Raw genomic sequence first — 20,454 nt, 5'->3', positions numbered from 1 at the left:
GACAGGCAGACTGACTGACTATAGTAACTGATGGACAGGCTGACTGACTGACTATAGTAACTGATGGACAGGCTGACTGACTGACTATAGTAACTGATGGACAGGCTGACTGACTGATTATAGTAACTGATGGACAGGCTGACTGACTGATTATAGTAACTGATGGACAGGCTGACTGACTGACTATAGTAACTGATGGACAGGCAGACTGACTGACTATAGTAACTGATGGACAGGCTGACTGACTGACTATAGTAACTGATGGACAGGCAGACTGACTGACTATAGTAACTGATGGACAGGCAGACTGACTGACTATAGTAACTGATGGACAGGCAGACTGACTGACTATAGTAACTGATGGACAGGCAGACTGACTGACTATAGTAACTGATGGACAGGCTGACTGACTGACTGACTATAGTAACTGATGGACAGGCTGACTGACTGACTGACTGACTATAGTAACTGATGGACAGGCTGACTGACTGACTGACTGACTATAGTAACTGATGGACAGGCTGACTGACTGACTGACTATAGTAACTGATGGACAGGCAGGCTGACTGACTATAGTAACTGATGGACAGGCTGACTGACTGACTATAGTAACTGATGGACAGGCTGACTGACTGACTATAGTAACTGATGGACAGGCTGACTGACTGACTATAGTAACTGATGGACAGGCAGACAGACTGACTGACTGACTGACTATAGTAACTGATGGACAGGCTGACTGACTGACTGACTATAGTAACTGATGGACAGGCTGACTGACTGACTGACTATAGTAACTGATGGACAGGCAGGCTGACTGACTATAGTAACTGATGGACAGGCTGACTGACTGACTATAGTAACTGATGGACAGGCAGACAGACTGACTGACTGACTGACTATACTAACTGATGGACAGGCTGACTGACTGACTGACTGACATTAATGACCAACTAACTTTGCTTTACTGACTGTCTGATGTCTGACAATTAGACAGAAAGGCTGAGTGAGAGTGAATGGAAGCTTCTTCCACTGTGTCCCCAGCAGCTTCAGTTAGACCGGAAGAGATCCATGCTGAGTGACACAGCTTGACTGGAGGAGGAGGGCCAGAGCCAGAGTTAGTTTCCTAGAGTCAGGGCTACAGTACTAACTGTAACTAAGTGTAATGTTAGTGCTGTGTGTGGATTATGTAGACTTTGAACCAGCCAATAGCGTACTGTCCCAATCCAAATGCTTCTCAACCCAAGCAGGTTTTCTAGCGTCGCGTTAGATTCTTTTCATATTATCGCCCCCTAGCCTTTATCCCCATACCCTTATACCTGCCCCTCTCCTCCTCCTCTGTCTTCCTCCTCTCTTCTATCAGTGTTGATGAAGGGGTGTTACCCCCCGAGGGTGTGCTCCCAGGTCTTTCCCTTTCTGGCCCCACCCCCCCAGCAGGAGGAACAGGACCCTCGCCTCCTGGAGCTGGAGCAGGACCCGCCCAACTGGAGAGAACACACCCCCCCCAGACACCCTCAAAGACCTCAGCAAGAAGGAGACCAAGCGGCAGGAGGTCATCAACGGTGAGGAGGGGTGGGGGGAGGGGTGGGGGATGGAGGCATCCAGCCTACGGAGGAGGAAAGAAACTAATTGCGGTGTAAGAATGAGCTGCTGCTATTCTGACGCAAAATATAGTGAATTAATTCACACTAGAGTCATCTCTCTCACTCTCAGAGTTGTTTGCGACGGAGCACGCCCACGTGCGCATGCTGAGTGTTCTGCAGACCGTGTTCTGGAAGCCTCTGGAGAGAGAGGAACTCATGACCGCCACAGAGCTGGCCACCATCTTCCCCAGCCTGGACGAGATCATAGACATGCACTGTGAGTACAGTCCCACCGCTGCATGACCGTAGAATCACCATAACCCCCGCTACAGTACAACCACATGACCAATGTACTGCCACTGGACGACCGTAACCCCAACTACAGTACGACCGCAAAACCCCTGACATACAACCACACTTACACAGTATGACTACATGACTGCAACTGCATGGCTGTGACCGTTACCCGACAACAGCACTTCTACAGTTCTGATCCTGGCAGAAGTCAGTCTGACCAATGTAAATTGTAGGCAAGACCTCACGATACGATGTTACCATGATACTGAGGTTCTGATATGATATGTATTGCAATTCTCACAATTCTTTATGTTTTGTGGTTCGATTCTGTAATTGTATTGCAATTCCTTGTTCCAAACATACTGCTTTGCTCACCATACGTCTGCTGCAGAAGGACAAGAGAAAGCCATGAGAAAACAAGTTTTGATCAGTCATGGAAATAAAAGTGCTGAAAACAAATTGTCTCCCTATTTAAAAAGAAGATGGAGAACAAGCTATGATGGGAAAATATTGGAACTTTAGTGCAACTACTGCACAAATAATATTGCGATACTGTCAAAATGATACCGGCATATCTTCCAAAATTATATCCTGATATTTAAATGTTTTGATATTTTTCCCTCGTCACCAGTAAATGACCCCTAGTGTAACTTTAACCCAACCGTAAATTGACCTGTCTGACCATAATAACCCAACCGTAAATTGACCTGTCTGACCATAATAACCCAACCATAAATTGACCTCAGTCTGACCATAATAACCCAACCATAAATCTACCCCAGTCCAACCTCTGTGCTCCCTGTGTGTTTCTGTGCAGATGCTTTCTATGAGCACCTGAAAAAGCTGCGTCAGCACAATTTCATCGTCAAGGCCATCGGAACCACGTTACTCAATAGGGTAAGGAACAGGTCACCTTCCATCACCCCCCTGTCTGTGCCTCTCACCCCCCTCTCTCTGTGCCCCTCACCCCATCTCAGCCTAACCCCCTCATCCCATATATGAAGTGGATACTTATGGAAATGGATCCCTGAAGAAAGCTTTTAATCTCTCCCTCTCTCCCTTTCTCTCTCTGTCTAGTTTGGAGGGACGGAGGGTGAGTGGTTTCAGAAGCTGACGTCTAGGTTCTGCAGTCACCAGACGTGGGCCCTGGAACAGCTGAAGATGAGACAGAAGAAAGACCCTCGTTTCAACTCCTTCATACTGGAGGCAGAGAGTAGGCCTCAGTGTCGTAGGCTGCAGCTGAAGGACATCATCCCCACTGAGATGCAGAGGCTCACCAAATACCCCCTGCTGCTGGAAAACATCGCCAAGTGCACAGGTCTGTGTGTGTCCTTCGCTGCTCTCATTCAGATAAACAGAGAGAGTGTGTGTGTTGTGACATGTGTTGTGTGTATTCCTGTAGAGGACACCTTGGAGAAGGAGAGTATTCAGCAGAGTGCAGAGTGCTGTAGGAAGATCCTCAACCACGTCAACGAGGAGGTCAAACAGATGGAGAACCTGCTGGTGAGACACACACTACTATTACAACAACAACAAGTGTCTGAGGGAAAGTAGAAATTATTTCTCTCTCTCCCTCCAGACCCTGAAAGACTACCAGCGCAGGCTGGACACCTCAGGACTCAAACCCAGTAACGAGCTGTACCTGGAGTACAAGGTGACTGACCATAGTGAGGGCTTCTTGTAGTGTGGTCCAGTGCTCTTCATGCTATCCTTTCTACAGTTGTCCTGTTCTCTCATTCTTTATCAGTCTCTGTTGTTCTCTTCTCTCTCAGTACCTTGACCTGGCCCAGAGAAGGATGATCTATGAGGGGCCTCTGACCTGGAGGGTGACCAAGGAGAAAACTTTAGGTGCACTATCAACTCTACAAACATTAGTTTGTTTTGATGTATCAACCAATCATCTGTCTGATTTCGTTTTACACAAACCCAAGCTGTTGTTATTATGCTGTTTACTTCCTGCCCCATTCTCCTCCTCTCCTCTCCACCCTGTTCCTGCCCGACTCTCCTCCTCTCCTCTCCACCCTGTTCCTGCCCCACTCTCCTCCTCCTCTCCTCTCTCCCTGTTCCTGCCCCACTCTCCTCCTCTCCTCCTCTCCTCTCCACCCTGTTCCTGCCCCACTCTCCTCTCCACTCTGTTCCTGCCCAACTCTACTCCTCTCCTCTCCTCTCCACCCTGTTCCTGCCCCACTCTCTTTCTCCTCTCCACCATGTTCCTGCCCCACTCTCTTCCTCCTCTCCTCTCCACCATGTTCCTGCCCCCTCTCCTCCTCTCCACCATGTTCCTGCCCCCTCTCCTCCTCTCCTCTCCACCCTGTTCCTGCCTGACTCTCCTCCTCTCCTCTCCACCCTGTTCCTGCCCCACTCTCCTCCTCCTCTCCTCTCTCCCTGTTCCTGCCCCACTCTCCTCCTCCTCTCCTCTCCACCCTGTTCCTGCCCCACTCTCCTCCTCTCCTCCTCCTCTCCTCTCCACCCTGTTCCTGCCCCACTCTCCTCTCCACTCTGTTCCTGCCCCACTCTCCTCCTCTCCTCCTCCTCTCCTCTCCACCCTGTTCCTGCCCCACTCTCCTCCTCTCCTCTCTACCCTGTTCCTGCCCCACTCTCTTCCTCCTCTCCTCTCCACCATGTTCCTGCCCCACTCTCCTCCTCCTCTCCTCTCCACCCTGTTCCTGTCCCCCTCTCAGAAGTGCAGTGTGTGTTGCTGGGGGACCTGTTGGTGCTGTTACAGAAGCAGGATGATAAGATGGTGTTGAAGTGTCAGAGTAAGAGTAACATCGCTGTTCAGGAGGGCAAGCAGATGCTCAGCCCTATCATCAAACTAGACTCTGCCTTCCTCCGAGAGGTGGCCACAGGTGAGACGCGCACATCTTTAAATACTTCATTTGAATGCACAAATCACATTACAGTCCCGAAGGATTCAAACATTTCAAAGGTTCACAGATACATGGACACACGTAGTGTCAAAGCACCTTCTCCATACAGCTTGGCTGTCCATGACAAAGAGCAGTACCTTGCTAGCTGCTTTGCCTTTTTCCCATGCAGTCCTGCAATCTGATGGCCATGCACTGTTAGCCTATGTACACGTCCAAAGGCTGTTCAGGCATGACTCAAGAGGCTGGTATTTCAGAAACTTGACAGCACAGGGTCTGATCCATGTAAGAGTCATTAGAGCAACCCACTTCCAAAAAGAGTATCTGTCTCCGGCCTCCCCCCACAACAACAACACCTGCCATATTTGGTATTCAACAAAACACAACATCATTAACATGGAGCTGCACGCACACACAAACACCTTGCAGGAATATGTCAGCTCAATCCCCCTCTCTTCTGTCCCTCTGTCAGACCGTAAGGCCTTCTACGTGATCTTCACCTGGGACAGCGGGGCTCAGATCTACGAACTGGTGGCACAATCTGTCGGGGAGAGGAAGAAGTGAGTGTGGGAGAGAAGGGTTTGGGAAGGGGAGAGGAGAGGAGAAGGGGATTGGGAGGGGAGAAGTGAGTGTGGGAGAGGAGAGAGGTTTATGGGGAGGGAGGAGGAGAAGTGGAAGATATGAAGATAAAGACGAAGCACCAAGTGTAGTGGTGATGTGGCTTTGTTGTGTGAAGCTGGACAGATGTGATCAAGATGGCGGTAGATGAGCTGAAGAAGACAGGACCTCCATCTGACCTGAAGAGAGGAAACAGCATCTTAACTGGAGGAGGAGGAAACCCATACAGCCCCACCACGTGAGTCAACACAGCTCTGAGTGTGCACTGTTATAAGCCAGTCCTCTGACCACTGATCACATTTGAGTCATTTAGCAGACGCTCTTATCCAGAGTGACTTAAAGGAGCAATTAGGGTTAAGTGCCTTGCTCAAGGGTACATCCACAGATTTTTCACGTAGTCGGCATGAGGATTTGAACCAGCGACCTTTCGGTTACTGGCCCAGCGCTCTTAACCACTAGCCTACCTGCCGCCGATCACATTTCTTTCTCTCCTTCTCTTTCTTTCAGGTTTCCTCAACCCCCTCTCAGCCCCACTGAAAATGGAGGAGTCTTGTTGAAAAACAGCATTGGTGAGAACAGACAACAAAGCACCTCTTTCAAGCCATTGAGCTTCTAGATGTTGATAATGTCGTTGTTAATGGTGTTATTACTGATGTTTTAGTTTTTACTGTTACTGCATTACTACAAAGACTGTTCCTGTGTTTTTACTGTTACCGCCAAGACTGTTCCTGTGTTTTTACTGTTACTACCAAGACTGTTCCTGTGTTTTTACTGTTACTACCAAGACTGTTCCTGTGTTTTTACTGTTACTACCAAGACTGTTCCTGTGTTTTTACTGTTACTACCAAGACTGTTCCTGTGTCTTTACTGTTACTGCCAAGATTGTTCCTGTGTCTTTACTGTTACTGCCAAGATTGTTCCTGTGTTTTTACTGTTACTACCAAGACTGTTCCTGTGTTTTTACTGTTACTGCCAAGATTGTTCCTGTGTTTTTACTGTTACTACCAAGACTGTTCCTGTGTTTTTACTGTTACTGCGTTACTAACAAGACTGTTCCTGTGTCTATAGAACGAGATAAGGACATCCTGACTGATGAGATGAAGTCTGTGGACTCTCGTCATTCTCTGATTGATTACCTCTCGGACAAAGGCTTCGACTTGATTGGCCACAGCAACAGCGATCAGGTGAAAGTGGCCAATAGCGCGTTAAATGAAGGTAAGTGGGTTTATTTGATTGGTCCAAGCGGTTACCACTTTCACTGATGTTCCTCTTACTGTCATGTCATACATCAACTCTTCCTGTCTCCTCCCACAGTCATGTCCCTCAAGAGACTATTGGTTGGCAGCATCAGCCTATCAGACGACTCACAGCCTGATGAGCAGAATGGAAGGGAGGGGCCAGAGAGCCAGGACCAAGGACTGCAAGGGGAGGAGGAGGGAGGAGGAGGAGAGGGTGGAGGGATGAAGATAGACGTGGAGGGAGGGATCAGCGCTCCTTTGGTTCTGTCCCAGGAGAGGATGGAGGAGGTGCGCCGGAAACTGCAGAGTCTGGAGGTACAGCTGAAGAGACTGCAGGTGAGAGAAGGAGGGAAGGAAGGAAGGGTGGCAGAAAGAGAGTTGTTGAGTAATGGGGTTGCAAAGGATGACTGAAGCATAAAAGGAGGGAACCAAGGAGGACAGATGGGGACAAACAGCAGCATAGAAGAGAAAGACAGAGAAAATCACTGCACCAGGGCTTGTGCTGCTCTGTTGCTATTGTCACTGAAATGTCTATGTGAAATTGGAGTTCTGGGACAATGGCCTTTGTCTGCAGCTAGCTGTGTGATGTCACAAGAGCACCCACAAAAGGGAAAGAAGATTATGAAAGGAAGGGATGGCGGAAACGGAGGGGTGAAGTGTGTGTGTGTGATTCAGCATTTAACTGTTGATCTTGCTCCATCAGAGTGTTGAGGAGGAGCACCACAGGCTGCAGCAGGCCCTGTCTAAGTTCTCCCTGGAGGGGGGCAACTTCTAGTGAGACACACAGCGCCACCTTCAGGACACCAGGTGAACCTTCATATACAACCCTTTATACTGATGTCTTGTGGGAGGAGTTCGCCTTTACCACTGATACAGGGTCAGATCTTTTATTATCCCTCTAGTTAAGATAAGGGTTGGGGTTAGAGTAATCTGATTTTAGGTCTGTGGTTAAGGTCAACTTCTACCTCCGGCTCTGCAATGCCATGGGTATTAATACTAGAATTGTGTCAAGGATATGTTGTTTTCTCTAATCTCACCAACTATTTTCTTTAACCTTGTCATCTCTTGGTCTTCCTCAGATCACCGTAAGTGCTGGATTGGAGTGCTCGAGTTGCTTTTGGAGAATTGATGAATGCGTCCTGGAATTTCCTATTTACTAAACACTCTGTGCTCCACTGCCATGCCTGAGCCCTTGTTAAAGATTTCCAGGGGGTCGCAGCCAACCGTGAGGCCCTTGCAAGACTGAGGAGCACGGCTTTACGCAAAGTAGTTGAGTAATGCAATGTGTGTGTGTTTGTGAGTGTTTGTGAACATGCTCGTATGTGCAAGTGCGTGAGCATGTGAGAGATGGGAGTTTTGCAAACAGGTGCCAAAGATTGGAGCAGTAGTTTGCTGTGAGAAAGATGCTGCCTGGGCTTATTGATTGTGAGCTTCTGCAACACACATATACACACACACACACAACAGATACTTCCCCCAGTGCATGTTCAATAAATATATCTATCATTGCCAACTGTAGGGGTTTGGACTGTATAATAAACCCCCATGTATGCATGTAGCGAGAGATACTAGTGTCAGCCCTATAGAGGGCGATGTAGAGCTGTAGAACCAGACAGGAACATGCTCAGAGTTGTGAAATTCTGGTAACTTTTTTTCTGGTAACCAAAATTCACAGGTTTTCCCCAAATCCTGGTTGGAAGATTCCTGGATTTAGGAGGGAATAAGGAGGAATTCTGGGAGTCATTCAACCGGGGATTTCTGAAAAACCTGGGATTTTTGGTAAACTTTCCAAACCTAGACATTTTACTGAACATTTAGTAGGCCCCTATATCCAGTACATACCAAAGTACAGCAGAGATGCACTTTTAAGTTAGTATAATCTAATTCAAGTGACCACCCACACTGAATTCCCAACATTGAATTTGCTAATGTTTAGTACTATTATTATTATAATATATAATATATGCCATTTAGCAGACGCTTTTATCCAAAGCGACTTAGTCATGCATGCATACATTTTTACATTTTACCCCAATTGTTGAGATCTGCGTGTGTGTGTTGGTGTGTTATAGTGTTGTAGAAGCAGAATGGCCTTCTGGAGTTACTGTAATAGAGTTCTGTTAGAACTGTAATTATGGCCCAAACATTCATCCAGTAGTATTGGAATTGATCATGTTGTTAGGGATATAGACGGTGTGTGTACTGCTTTTGACTTCAGCTGCCTCTCCTTTGGACCCTGCTACTGTGCTGGGCCGGGCGATAGAGGGATGGACAGATACACAGAGATGGAAGGAGAGGAGGACCATTTTTATGACTGAGGTAGGATGCAGATTAGAGATGGAGGGATACAACAAGGAAGAGAGGAGGAGGGGAGGCAGAAGGGTTTTTCCTTGGAAGACCAACTTGATTAGCAGCGTATTAGATGGTGAGGGAGGTATATGTAGAGAGAAGACTTGAAGTTCAGTGTTCAATGTGCTGTGGAATCGGTTATATGGGCCTCCCGAGTGGTGCAGTGGTCTAAGGCACTGCATCACAGTGCTAGCTGTGCTACTAGAGATTCTGGGTTCGAGTCCAGGCTCTGTCGCAGCCGGCTGCGACCGGGAGACCCATGGGGCGGCGCACAATTGGCCCAGAGCCGTCCGGGTTATGGGAGGGTTTGGCCGACAGGGATGCTCTTGTCCCATCGCGTACCAGCGACTCCTGCGGCGAGCCAAGCACAATGCACACTGATACGGTCACCAGGTGTACAGTGTTTCCTCCGACACATTGGTGCAGCTGGCTTCCGGGTTAAGTGGAAATTGTGTCAAGAAGCAGTGCGGCTTGGTTGGGTTGTGTTTCAGAGGACGCACGGCTCTCGACCGTCGGCCTCTCCCAAATCCGTACGGGTGTTGTAGCGATGAGACAAGACTGTAACTACCAATTGGCTATCACGAAATTGGGGAGAAAAAGGAGTAAAAAAATCTATAATAAAATTAAGAATCGGTTATAGACACAGTCAGTCAGACCCATACACACACTGATACTCACATTGCGTGGAGCCCAGTGCAGTAACAATGGTCACACAGGAGCACGGTCATCACGTGTGTGATGTGACTGGAGTCGACTTCCTCACTATAGGACTGGTATCTTCTCCGTAAAGAAAGGAGGGAGACAGAAGGAGACACATAGTATTATATGCTGTATGATACATTTTATGGTAGCAATACCATTTTTGTGTGTGTTTTTCTTCAGGAGTTGATTGTAATTATTGTTATTATTTAGAGTAGTGGCATTGAACTGTGGACTGGGAAACGGGACCAAAGAGATACCCATGTACCTGTAGATCCTCATATGAGCTGTTTATATTGTCCCACTGCTTATTATTATAGGAGAAAGTCACTTTATGCTGATTGGAGAGTGATGCCTACAGTAAGCAGCCTTGGCTCTCTGCTTCTCCTCCATCCAAACTCCAGCGTCACATGTAGAGAAAACAACACAGTGGGTAGAAACGTAGAGGGCCTGTGTAGAGGGAGATAATGATATCTAAACTTGTATGAAGACTGTATTGTGATACATCATCCATGCTGCTGCCCCAGACTAATGAACAAAATTTAACTGGACACTTCACAATCACACTGCCGTTCAAATCCTCTCTTCATTACTACCATGTGTGAGCAGGGCTGCACTGTATTGTTATAGACATGACTCACCTAGCATCACTTTGATATTGACTGGACCACGTTTAGGGACAGCATGGGATGACGGTACAGTACAGTAAGATACCCATCATTACTGGATTAAGCTACTGTTTCTATAGACCACTTCTGGAATGAAGAGAAGCGGGTCTGGGGAGTTTGGATGCAGGAATTGCAGGGGCGACTAGTCGTCACTCTCACCAGTGCTGTAACAACAGTTATCTTTCACGATCACTTTTGAATTATGCATTCTCGTTGTGGCCATAGCAACCGCTCCCTTATACCCTCGCCCAAATATGTAATTATGCAAATGTTATTGATAGTTACTCTAAGAAGCAGAGGGCGTAGTTACAAGTTGTGTTGAAACTTCATTGCCTTTTTTTCTTTCACCCCCCACCCCTTTATTTTCTCGTCTTCCCCTCTCCATCACCAAGTCCACAATAATAGTCTCCATCTCTCCTTCATCCTGTCTTCCTTCTAGAAGTCGTAGAAATGTAGTCCTTACTACTCTCATCACCTTTTCTTATCTCACAATTTCACTGTACGTTGCGGTGTATTTAATTTAATTTGCTTAAACGGGTCGGGAGGTTTTGTTGATGTTTTGTTGAGAGGAACTTTTGTAATTATGTACTATGCAATTGGCAACAATGGGAGAAAGAGGAAGAGACTTGGATAGCTTTTGTTTGCTCAGAGACCCCATATGTGAGACAACTCACTTGTATTATACAATACTAGATGGCAACAAGATGAGGTTAAAGAGATTATCTCTAACTTGGGCTTTTTCACCATTGAAGCACAGTAATGAGCAGGTTAAATCCTGTTATACCAGCTTAGGTTAATACCTCCACCGCCACTGTAGTCTCAAGACTACTTGGCAAACGTGTGCTTACAATCCTCTCGCTCTCTCTTTCTCTCTCTTTCTTCCCTTTGCTTCCCCTCATGTATCCTATTTACAAATGCAGTGGTCTAGTTTTCTATGTATAAAATGTATTTATAGAGAAGGGTGTCTTGTTCTGATGATCAGGCCTGTTTTTTCCCCAAAGGGCTCTCTAGTAAACAAACACGGTTGGTTAGGGAGATGTTTGGCTGTTAAGGTAGAACCATGAAATGAACGTAGAAAGAGTTGGGTGACCAACATCAAGTCTCCAGTTTCAAGTTTTAATGTCACAAGTACAGTGAAATGCCTTTCTTGCAATCTCTAAAGCAACATGCATTCTAGGTTGTCCAGGTTTTCCTAGTCAGGTCCCCTGGCCTTAATTCTAGGTAATCCAAGGTTTCAGATAGGTGGTTGTGGCGGATTGACTGTAGGGTGGTTGTATAAGTCCTGCAGTGTCCCCTGTAACTATGCTATCTCAGGGGTATGTATGTTAGAAAGTGTATTGTGTGTGTTCACCTCAGCGACTACAAGGTTTGACCAGTGCCATGTTTGCTCCAGCTAGCCAGCGCTTTGTATAGAATAGGGTCTGGTCTGTCGCACATGCATCCGCCACATGTATATCTATAAAAAAATGAATATGCAAGATCTATACTGTGTATTTTGGCTTTGATTTCATTGTATAAGAGTTTTTAATTGTATACTTCAGAAGAAATGAGGTACTTTTTTGTATTATTGTAATTTTCTGTTTTTTAATAAATGGGGAAGAAAAACCGACATTTTTGGGGTCTTTTACTGTTTTGAGTTCTAGAACACTGCAGTCACTCAAGCATATATCCTGACACAGAGAGACCAACAAAAGAGGAAGGAAGGTTTATTCACAAGATAACTGGGTAGAAGTGTATAGCTGTGTTGAAAGGAACAACACTCAAATAACATAAAGGCTTATTTTCTGCAACGACTGGCAAACAATATAAAACACAGTGAAGAAGATGGTGGCCGTGACATTCTTGTTCCTCTGCTTCTGGGCTGGTGAGTAAGGGGCTGCTAGGATATGCTGATAAACAATGCAGGGTAGTTAGTCTTTCAGTGCATATTCACCTTTATTTGAGAAGTTACATTACAGGTGGAGGATGAAGATTAGACCGAAGTGTAAAACTATGGTGTTTGAGGGAATTAATATGAATAGGTTCAACATCCTTTGAACAGATTTCAACCCTTTAAACCATGCATTGTAACATGAAAACTATTTTCCCCCATTGTATCCCTTGGAACATTTAGATTATTTGGCTGTGAGTAATGTATCTGTTCTGCTCTAATGAACCGTATCTCCTACCAGAGCAGATGGTTGTGCAATCAAATCAAATCAAATGTTATTTGTCACATGCGCCGAATACAACAGTGAAATGCTTGCTTACAAGCCCTTAACCAACAACGCAGTTAAGAAAAATACTGAAAGAAAAAAATAAGAAATAAAAGTAACAAATAATTAAAGAGAAGCAGTAAAATAATAGCGAGGGTATATACAGGGGGGTAATGGTTAGTCGAGGTAATTGATGCAATATGTACATGTAGGTAGAGTTATTAAAGTCTGGGTAGCCAATTGATTAGATATTCAGTAGTATTATGACTTAGGGGTAGAAGCTGTTTAGAAGCGTCTTGGACCTAGACTTGGCACTCTGATACCGCTTGCCGTGCGGTAGCAGAGAGAACAGTCTATGACTAGGGTGGCTGGAGTCTTTTGACAATTTTTAGGGCCTTCCTCTGACACTGCGTGGTATAGAGGTCCTGGATGGCAGGAAGCTTGGCCCCGGTGATGTACTGGGCCGTACGCACTACCCTCTGTAGTGCCTTGCGGTCGGAGGCCGAGCAGTTGCCATACCAGGCAGTGATGCAACCAGTCAAGATGCTCTCAATGGTGCAGCTGTAGAACCTTTTGAGGATCTGAGGACCCATGCCAAATCTTTTCAGTCTCCTGAGCGGGAATAGGTTTTGTCGTGCCCTCGTCACGACTGTCTTGGTGTGCTTGGACCATGTTGGTGATGTGGACACCAAGGAACTTGAAGCTCTCAACTTGCTCTACTGCAGCCCCATCGATGAGAATGGGGTCGTGCTCAGTCCTCCGCTTCCTGTAGTCCACAATCATCACACACTAGAATCTATACCCTACACTTATAACTCTAAATAGCCTGATGTTAAGAGACATAATATTACAGCACTCTGGATTGTGTGGAGTTCTTCTACTTTGTAGGCTACTGTTTCTTTTTATCATCATTGTCTTGGGCCAATAGTTGGACAGATATGCTGTCAATATACTCCTGCTGCTCTGCCTTCTAGTAGGTGACCTCAGCCGTATCCAGGTTACTCTGGAGCCAGACAGGACCTCTGTGAGGGTGCAGCTCTCTCACACCGCCTCCCTGCGCTGCTGCTACTCAGTCACAGGGGGAGTCGTGGACACCACCTGGGCCACCAGCCCCCACACGGTCAATGGCACGGCCCAAGTTCGGGGAGTGGACCGGAGAGACAACCGTGTGACGATGGATGGGGGGAACCTGACGGCGGCAGGGGTCATGTGTCACACACTCATCCTGAGGGAGGCCCGTCTGAACGACTCAGGGTTGTACCAGTGTTTCCTCAACCATAGCGCCCTGTGGCCCCCTCTATACACCCACGGCACCTTCCTGCATGTCTACAGTGAGTGTGTGTGAAGCCCTCACAGTAAGCACCCATGTCCCCTTCCTTCAGGTCATGTGTGTGTAACCCTCAAAAGCTTTAGCCTGGTCTGCACTCGCAGTACTTTGTTGTACAGTATTTCTATTATGTGTGTGTCTGTGTATGTGCATGTGGGTGTCTGGTGGGTGGGGTCAAACCAGCTAAGCAATGCAGAATGCTTTGTGATCCATAAATCCAGTTAACCACTGCCCAGTCCAGTAGAATGCAATCCATCTAAAGCACCCAAACTTTAGCCACCAGTGAATGGCTACATTGTGTAGTAATCCCTCTGATTTAATTCAAATGACCAATGTTGAAATGTTAAAGAAATGCTATGGTTGTAGTTTTTCCTGGGAAATTGTGTGACATAAGGGGCATTGTTTTTTTTAAAATAATTGCACTGCTAAACATACACTGGCTGTTTGTCTAATTTATCTCAAACTATTCTCCTCTGTCTTCCTGCGATGATGCATGGTCCTCTGTCCACCCCCCCACTATCTGTCTTTCATGCACATCTAGCCTGCATCTCTCCCATGAAAGAGCAGCAGGTGAGTTCTACTCTGATGACCTTTATCTGACCCCTCTCTCCCTGCTTAGGGCCGATGGTGAAGATTCTGGACATCAGTGAAAGCACCAAGAACGGCATCCTGACTGCTGAGGGAATGTTACTGATGATGGCAGTGCTTCTGCATGGTACCATGATGCTCTTTAAGGTCAGAGAGCCAAGCAGGCCACTTTTTCTACTGCTAATGCTAGGCTACTAGATCTAATATTCCTAATTTGCTCTCATTCCAATAGTGAATTTTGTCATTTGAAAACTGCTGTAACCAGAAGGACTAGTATGTATGGTAATCTTACTGTATGACGGCAATGGGCTTTTTCACACCATTGGCCAAGACGTAATATGTCATCAACTTCCTCTGCTTTTCAAGACGAAGAAACTCAATCAACTGAAGAAGAAAAGGGTCAAAGAGGAAGAGGAGAATATCTATGAGGTGGGACTTGAATGAGATCCTCTGTCTTTCTGTCATAGTCACTGTTTTCACCATTCTTCAGTCAATCAAAAAAGTTCTAGAAGAAGGGAAGAGGAAGTCAACCTATCATAACTCCCTTACCTCAATCCATATCCAGGGTCTAAATCTGGAGGAATGCTGCTCCACATATGATCAGATCCAGCGCTCTCTGGTGCAGGGCCCCTACCAAGACGTGGGAAACATGATTATGGAGGAGGAGGAGGAAATCCAACTGGAGAAGCCTTGAATGAGAGGGGGAAGGAAGGAGGGGGAGGAAGAGAGAGGGTGGGAGAAGAGAAGAGTAATTTGATAGAATAGAATTGTGGTGAGGGTTTTGATAGGAATTTTCTTAACTGCCCCCCCCCCCCTTATGTTTGAGTTTATAGAGGTGACCTGCGTTTTCCTTGCAGCCTTTGCTTATATTTGAATCTAATTTCTTAGTGGACCAAAAAGACAGTAACCTACAATGTCAGAGGGCATTTTGCTTTCAATTTAGCCTTTCATTACCAATGCCAGTATCTAACCACTTTATATTCATAAGAGATTTTTTTTTCTGCATGTTTGCATTTTCTATGCTTTGTGTATGCATTGGCCAAATGTTTTTTTCTCTCTCCAATCTCCATAATTCAAGGCCTGGATTGTGCTTTGTAAATACAATTTTAAAACTGATTGCCTTATGTTTTAATGTTTACATAGTTAGCATTTTAGCTTCATGAAATTGATGTATTTGTCATATATGTCCCTCGCACCCATACCAATGTGACTCGCTTGATGGAGTCTCGGAAGCGTTATCCCATTTCTGACACCACTGTAGCAAAATTGTGGTGTAGCACAACTGTGACTTGATCCTTGTCAGTCAAACACCTTACCATTACACCAAGAGGCTCTTGATAGGTCTCTAGCACAGGAGGTTGGTGGCACCTTATTTGGGGAGGACGAGCTTGTGGGAATGCTGGAGCAGAAATGTGGAATGGTATCAAATACATTAAACACATGGTTTGATGCCATTCCATTTGCTCCATTCCAACCGTTATTATGAGCCGTCCTCCCCTCAGCAGCCTCCACTGAAGATGTTGTAGCTTGTAGGCAGCTGTTAAGCCGTCACTAGCCTACAATACATTAAGGTTTACCTCCCTGTGATGGGAAGCCTACTGACAGACAGTACTGTACTATGTTTACCACAGATGATTATCTGGGGAAAGCTTTTGGACATTGCAACGCAGCAAAGAGGGTGGCGTTTGTCGAACTGGAGCACGTTAATAGGCTCTAGGAATGCATTACCAGCGCTGACTGGCTGCAGTTTTGGTTGTGGGTGTGGCTCTTTTTACATGTATGACTAGAAGATTTAAGGAGGCGGTGCGGAAATAGTGGGTGAAGATGGCGTCGGGAAAGAAGGGAGGCAACAACAGCAGCCTCGGAAAAGGTTTGAATGGAAGACGTTCGTCAAAACATAAAGAGGGGCCAATAGGTACGTTATTTACAGCAGTTAGACCTTTAGCTTTATTGGTTTTTGATAATGGCGGTTAAATTGTTAATTTAGGTTGCCAACCCCAACTCTTGCCTCCTAGCTAGCTAACTAGGATGCCAACGTTAGCTAAATTACAGAAAGATGTAAGCCGCGGAAAGTGACAACAGTCTAACATGTAACGTTATAATTACGTTTTCTGGCAACTTGCATTATGTGGTATGAGGTTTGCATTAAAATAGTTAAGTGTTTCGAACCTAAGCTTAGTAGCTAATGTTAGCTAGGGTGAAACTTTCACAACTCGTTTTATTTCATAATGTAGGTACTGTAACGCTCTATCTCGCAACAATGTACCAATGCAATGACTTGGAAATTGTAATAATTTCGCGCGAGTATTTGACGGTAACGTTAGTTAGAATGACCATTGTATCTAATCGAAACCTCTAGTCACCTGTTATATCGGCATCTTTCTTTAGCCCCTGTTGGTTACTCCCAGCTCTTGTAGGCTGACGATGGCAACTGTCCACCCGAACAGGTTGTCAACTCAGATAACACAGCGGGGTATGTGGAGTCAGGGATTAACGTTGGTGTGTGGAGGGGTGAGGGACGTTGAGAAACTGCACAATGCAACAGCAGCATCCTATTCTTCAGACAGTGTTGCCATCAGTTTACATTTGGAACCGTGTACTCAACAATGTGACACATGGGCAGCCTGTGGAAAAGAATATGCTTGAGGGGGTGGCATTACATGGTCAGGGATATGCCATTCAGTCAGACAGTTCTCCCACTGTAGCAGGATTCTTTACTAGTATTTATTTAAACTATCACTCTATTTAAAAACAACTGGATTAAATATGTTGAGCCTTTCACAATAGTCTCTCACAAACAAACCATTTATCTGTAGGTATTTAATAATGAGGTGAACAAACATGATATTATCTTAAGCAAAGGTGCCTCTTGGATGAAAACAGTCTAGTGCCAGTTATTGTGGCGCAAAGAGACCTGTTATTATCTCTATCTGTAAGCCCCTTTTTGAGTGATTCCAGATCATGAGTGAAGAGCCAGATGCATTCTGCAGGGGTAGGATTTCCTGCTTCCCATAGACATCTGAATTGCAAAAATACCTGTGGATTGGATTGCCACATCATTAACCACACGTTTAGCCTATCCATCAAAATATGCAGGTAATGGTGAATGTAGCCTAGTTGTCAACATGAGCTGCAGATTCTGTCTGACCTTAGCAATGACCTGTTGTATGAGATGTTGACTCAACTCAGTTGACTAGCCACCTGTGGTACTAGACTTTCTTTTCTGGTCTGTCGTGTCAGTCAGACAGTGTAGTAAAGGGCTGAGGGGAAACCGGTGAGGCCACCAGGCATGCTTGGTTGTGAGGGGTGGAGAGGCTCATTGTTACTAACGTCCTGTTGTGAAGTTTGGCCACAACTGAAATCGTCTGGAGCAAGGGTCGCACCTTCCGACCCACCATGACAGGAAATACCCCCCTGGACAGCCCGAGGAAGATGTAGCCTAGCCTTCACACTGTTTGACTGCTTCTTGACTTCAATTAGCAATGGGGCATACTTCCTCAGGCTTAGCCTATTATTGGTACCATGGCATTTTGGATGAAAGTGAACTTCCATGCCATTTAAAGTTAAAGAGCAGTGCGGTGTGCACCACCCATCACATCTCTAGGCCAAGATGACATCATGCCATGATCAATTAGGTTAATTTACACATACTATAGGCTTTAGTATTCATATTAGTGGTTGAACTTTGCACTTTGATGTTCTTCTTAGAATTCTGCACCCACACTCTGTAGAGCCTCTTTATTTTGTTCCAATATGTGAGTCCACAGTGTTTAAATTAATACCTGACTATTTGAATATCATTAACATGCAACGTATTCAAAGAGCATAGGCGACACTAAATGGATGTCAAGTAGCCAATTATCTCTGCTACGGATACTGAGGTACCAAGGTTGTAAGTACGAGCAGACATGGTTATTAATTCTAATGAGACTTTATTTTCAAGATTAACTTGTAGGCCTCTCCTATCTAGAATGTAGAAAGTAATTTCACTCTCTTTGCCTGCCTCTTTACTTTTCTCATTGTACCTGGGCTGAGAATGTACCTTTTTCCATGAAGATAAGCTTATCAGTGAGGGTGCTAAAACATTCAGTTAACCTATCCTTACTCTGTATTCAGACGATTCATCATGTTTGTCCTGCAGTCTATGGGATCAGTAGGATGCTACCTCACCTTGCATTTTTCAGTTGAAAAGTGACTTAGCTAAGTATGTAGTTCCCAAAACATTCTGACAACCTCTATAACCCCTCAGACTTCCTGGTGAATCACTAAATTAACCAAAACAATATTAAGGCCTAGCCAGTCAGTCTCAAGCTGCAATCCAGGAGAAATGAGCTGAGCTGCCACCCACCAACAAGACAATTTGTTCCCACTGTTTGGAAAGCACTGCGTACAACCAATCCAGCTGCTGCCCTGGTACGTACAGTACAACCAACAATGAGGTTCAGGCCTGGAGCAGACTTAGACATTTCTCAAGACTTGGCCTGGCCTACACACACAAATCTCAGCATCCCTAAATAGTACACGTTCAAAGGTTCAGTATTACTGTTAAGACTTGAACTCACATGTTCAGACAGTATGAGGTGTAGTAAGTGTCTCTTTGCATGTGAGTGTGCAGTAGATTAAAATCTCTTTATTGGTCTATTGTTCACAAGGTCCACTGAAATTTGACCTCTGGTTCCAACCTCTCCGAAAGACATGCAGGTTGCAGCAGGGTGCTGCCACACTGGACACCCATGGAGCTGTTGTTGTGGGTGGGGTTAAGTGACTTGCTCAAGGGACGGGCACAACGGCAGGCGGCGGCATCTAGGATTTGAAATGTATTGAGACAAGTTAGACAGTAACCTGTAGCAAAATATAACTCAATTGATTGAACATGAAATATATTTCAATATAATTGAAATATCACTATAGTCTATGGTTTCTATTTTAATTCTGTCCTCTAGGTTTTCATTTTATGTCACTTGTTCGTATCAAATACATAGACATTGGCAACTTTGTATTTGTGGTCAACTTATGCCCCAAAAGCATTTTAAGGCTGTCATTTAAATCATAACAAAATCTAAGATATTTGGCTACATCTTCTGTCCAAAAACAAATCCTGTGAAATGACATCAACACATATGGGGGGAGTTTCTGACTAGCTCTGTTGGCCGTGGCGTGCATGACCAGAATGACACATTACTGAGAGAGGCATTTTTGGACCGTTGCCCAAAGTCTACCTTTTTAATTAGTTTATCCTATAGCCTACTTTACCATACTTTTTAATGTACCTCCATTAAATTCAGTGAATGAAATGTAGACCTACCCTTTGATCTAGAAGACTATTTATTACTTTAAAATACCTTACAACTGTCTTACCTCATAACTATAAAACGAAGGATCTAAAACCTAGAGCTTGGACGATAAACCGAAAGTGATCGACAGCGACATTGCCTTCCTCTTACCAATGTGGCCTAGTGCTGCAAAGTTTTTATAGGATATTAGCCTACATTTTACTGGTAGATGAATCAATTAGCCTACACGACTATATAGCAGCAATATCATATTCAGAGTTAACAATCTCTTCAGTGTTTTTTTTTTTTTAGTTTCCCACTTCCTCAGGTGGTGAACATTATAGCTTATACTCCAATATGCACAGAGATATTGACAAATTCTCTGAAGAGCCAAAAATAAATCTGATCATTTTGGATCCTATTTTGACAGGTTGAACATCAAAATATGAATCATGCATTTCCTGGATGTTAGATGAATTTAGCTTTCTTTTTTAATCGTAGGCTACCATCTCAGTTGACTGACTAGGCACTGGGAAAAAATGTCTAGAGCCATGCCGCTAATGTAAATTAACTGTCGAAACATTTATTGCGCAAAATAGTTATTTATTGCAATATTACTTTTTGTCTATCAGCCAGCTATAGCACCTCCCCAAGAATGATTTATCGATTGTATTGTTAGTGCTCTACTAGAACCTGACAAAAGGAATTTTCTCACATGCTCACACACGGTTGTCTTTGACCATGGTATCTGC

General features: G+C 45.0%; 3 protein-coding genes across 5 annotated transcripts in view; all 3 read left to right on the top strand.

The window, feature by feature from the left end:
- Positions 1-11,928, top strand: part of arhgef1b (Rho guanine nucleotide exchange factor (GEF) 1b) — a 46,599-nt gene extending 34,671 nt beyond the window's left edge. Inside the window, 16 exon segments of the mRNA XM_045717743.1 lie at positions 1,364-1,494; positions 1,496-1,562; positions 1,714-1,860; positions 2,698-2,777; positions 2,958-3,198; positions 3,283-3,383; positions 3,460-3,534; positions 3,653-3,728; positions 4,562-4,729; positions 5,220-5,307; positions 5,484-5,603; positions 5,873-5,934; positions 6,434-6,580; positions 6,680-6,939; positions 7,307-7,410; positions 7,683-11,928. Coding sequence (XP_045573699.1) covers positions 1,364-1,494; positions 1,496-1,562; positions 1,714-1,860; positions 2,698-2,777; positions 2,958-3,198; positions 3,283-3,383; positions 3,460-3,534; positions 3,653-3,728; positions 4,562-4,729; positions 5,220-5,307; positions 5,484-5,603; positions 5,873-5,934; positions 6,434-6,580; positions 6,680-6,939; positions 7,307-7,378 — 1,835 coding nt within the window. The 3' untranslated portion in view covers positions 7,379-7,410; positions 7,683-11,928.
- Positions 11,929-11,988: 60 nt separating this feature from the next.
- Positions 11,989-15,545, top strand: LOC106605673 (B-cell antigen receptor complex-associated protein alpha chain). Of its 2 annotated transcripts, none has more exons than XM_014201561.2 (5): positions 11,989-12,183; positions 13,489-13,845; positions 14,461-14,576; positions 14,796-14,858; positions 14,995-15,545. In XM_014201561.2, the coding sequence occupies exons 1-5, from the start codon at positions 12,144-12,146 to the stop codon at positions 15,121-15,123; spliced, it is 705 nt and encodes a 234-aa protein (XP_014057036.1). In that variant the 5' UTR covers positions 11,989-12,143; the 3' UTR covers positions 15,124-15,545. The 2 variants fall into 2 exon arrangements, with proteins under 2 accessions (XP_014057036.1, XP_014057037.1); XM_014201562.2 differs by having other exon boundaries at positions 12,006-12,183; positions 13,492-13,845.
- A 584-nt stretch (positions 15,546-16,129) lies between these two features.
- LOC106605704 (hormone-sensitive lipase) overlaps positions 16,130-20,454 on the top strand; it is a 41,892-nt gene continuing 37,567 nt past the window's right edge. The window contains exon 1 of one of the 2 annotated variants that reach the window (XM_045718694.1): positions 16,130-16,344. In XM_045718694.1, coding sequence (XP_045574650.1) covers positions 16,254-16,344 — 91 coding nt within the window. In that variant the 5' untranslated portion in view covers positions 16,130-16,253. The remainder of the gene's footprint in view (positions 16,345-20,454) is intronic. The other variant, XM_045718695.1, reaches the window with a different exon arrangement.

This window comes from Salmo salar, chromosome ssa05, assembly GCF_905237065.1.
Source record: "Salmo salar chromosome ssa05, Ssal_v3.1, whole genome shotgun sequence".
NCBI lineage: Eukaryota > Metazoa > Chordata > Actinopteri > Salmoniformes > Salmonidae > Salmo > Salmo salar.
This window is presented reverse-complemented; position numbering and strand designations above follow the sequence as displayed.

What these genes read in the sequence shown, in the direction of transcription:
- LOC106605673 (XM_014201561.2), top strand. Translation starts at nt 12,144, where the DNA reads ATGGTGGCCGTGACATTCTTGTTCCTCTGCTTCTGGGCTG. An exon ending in GTTCCTCTGCTTCTGGGCTG is followed by an intron (nt 12,184 to 13,488) that starts GTGAGTAAGGGG and finishes TCTGCCTTCTAG; the next exon opens with TAGGTGACCTCAGCCGTATC. An exon ending in GTACCATGATGCTCTTTAAG is followed by an intron (nt 14,577 to 14,795) that starts GTCAGAGAGCCA and finishes CTGCTTTTCAAG; the next exon opens with ACGAAGAAACTCAATCAACT.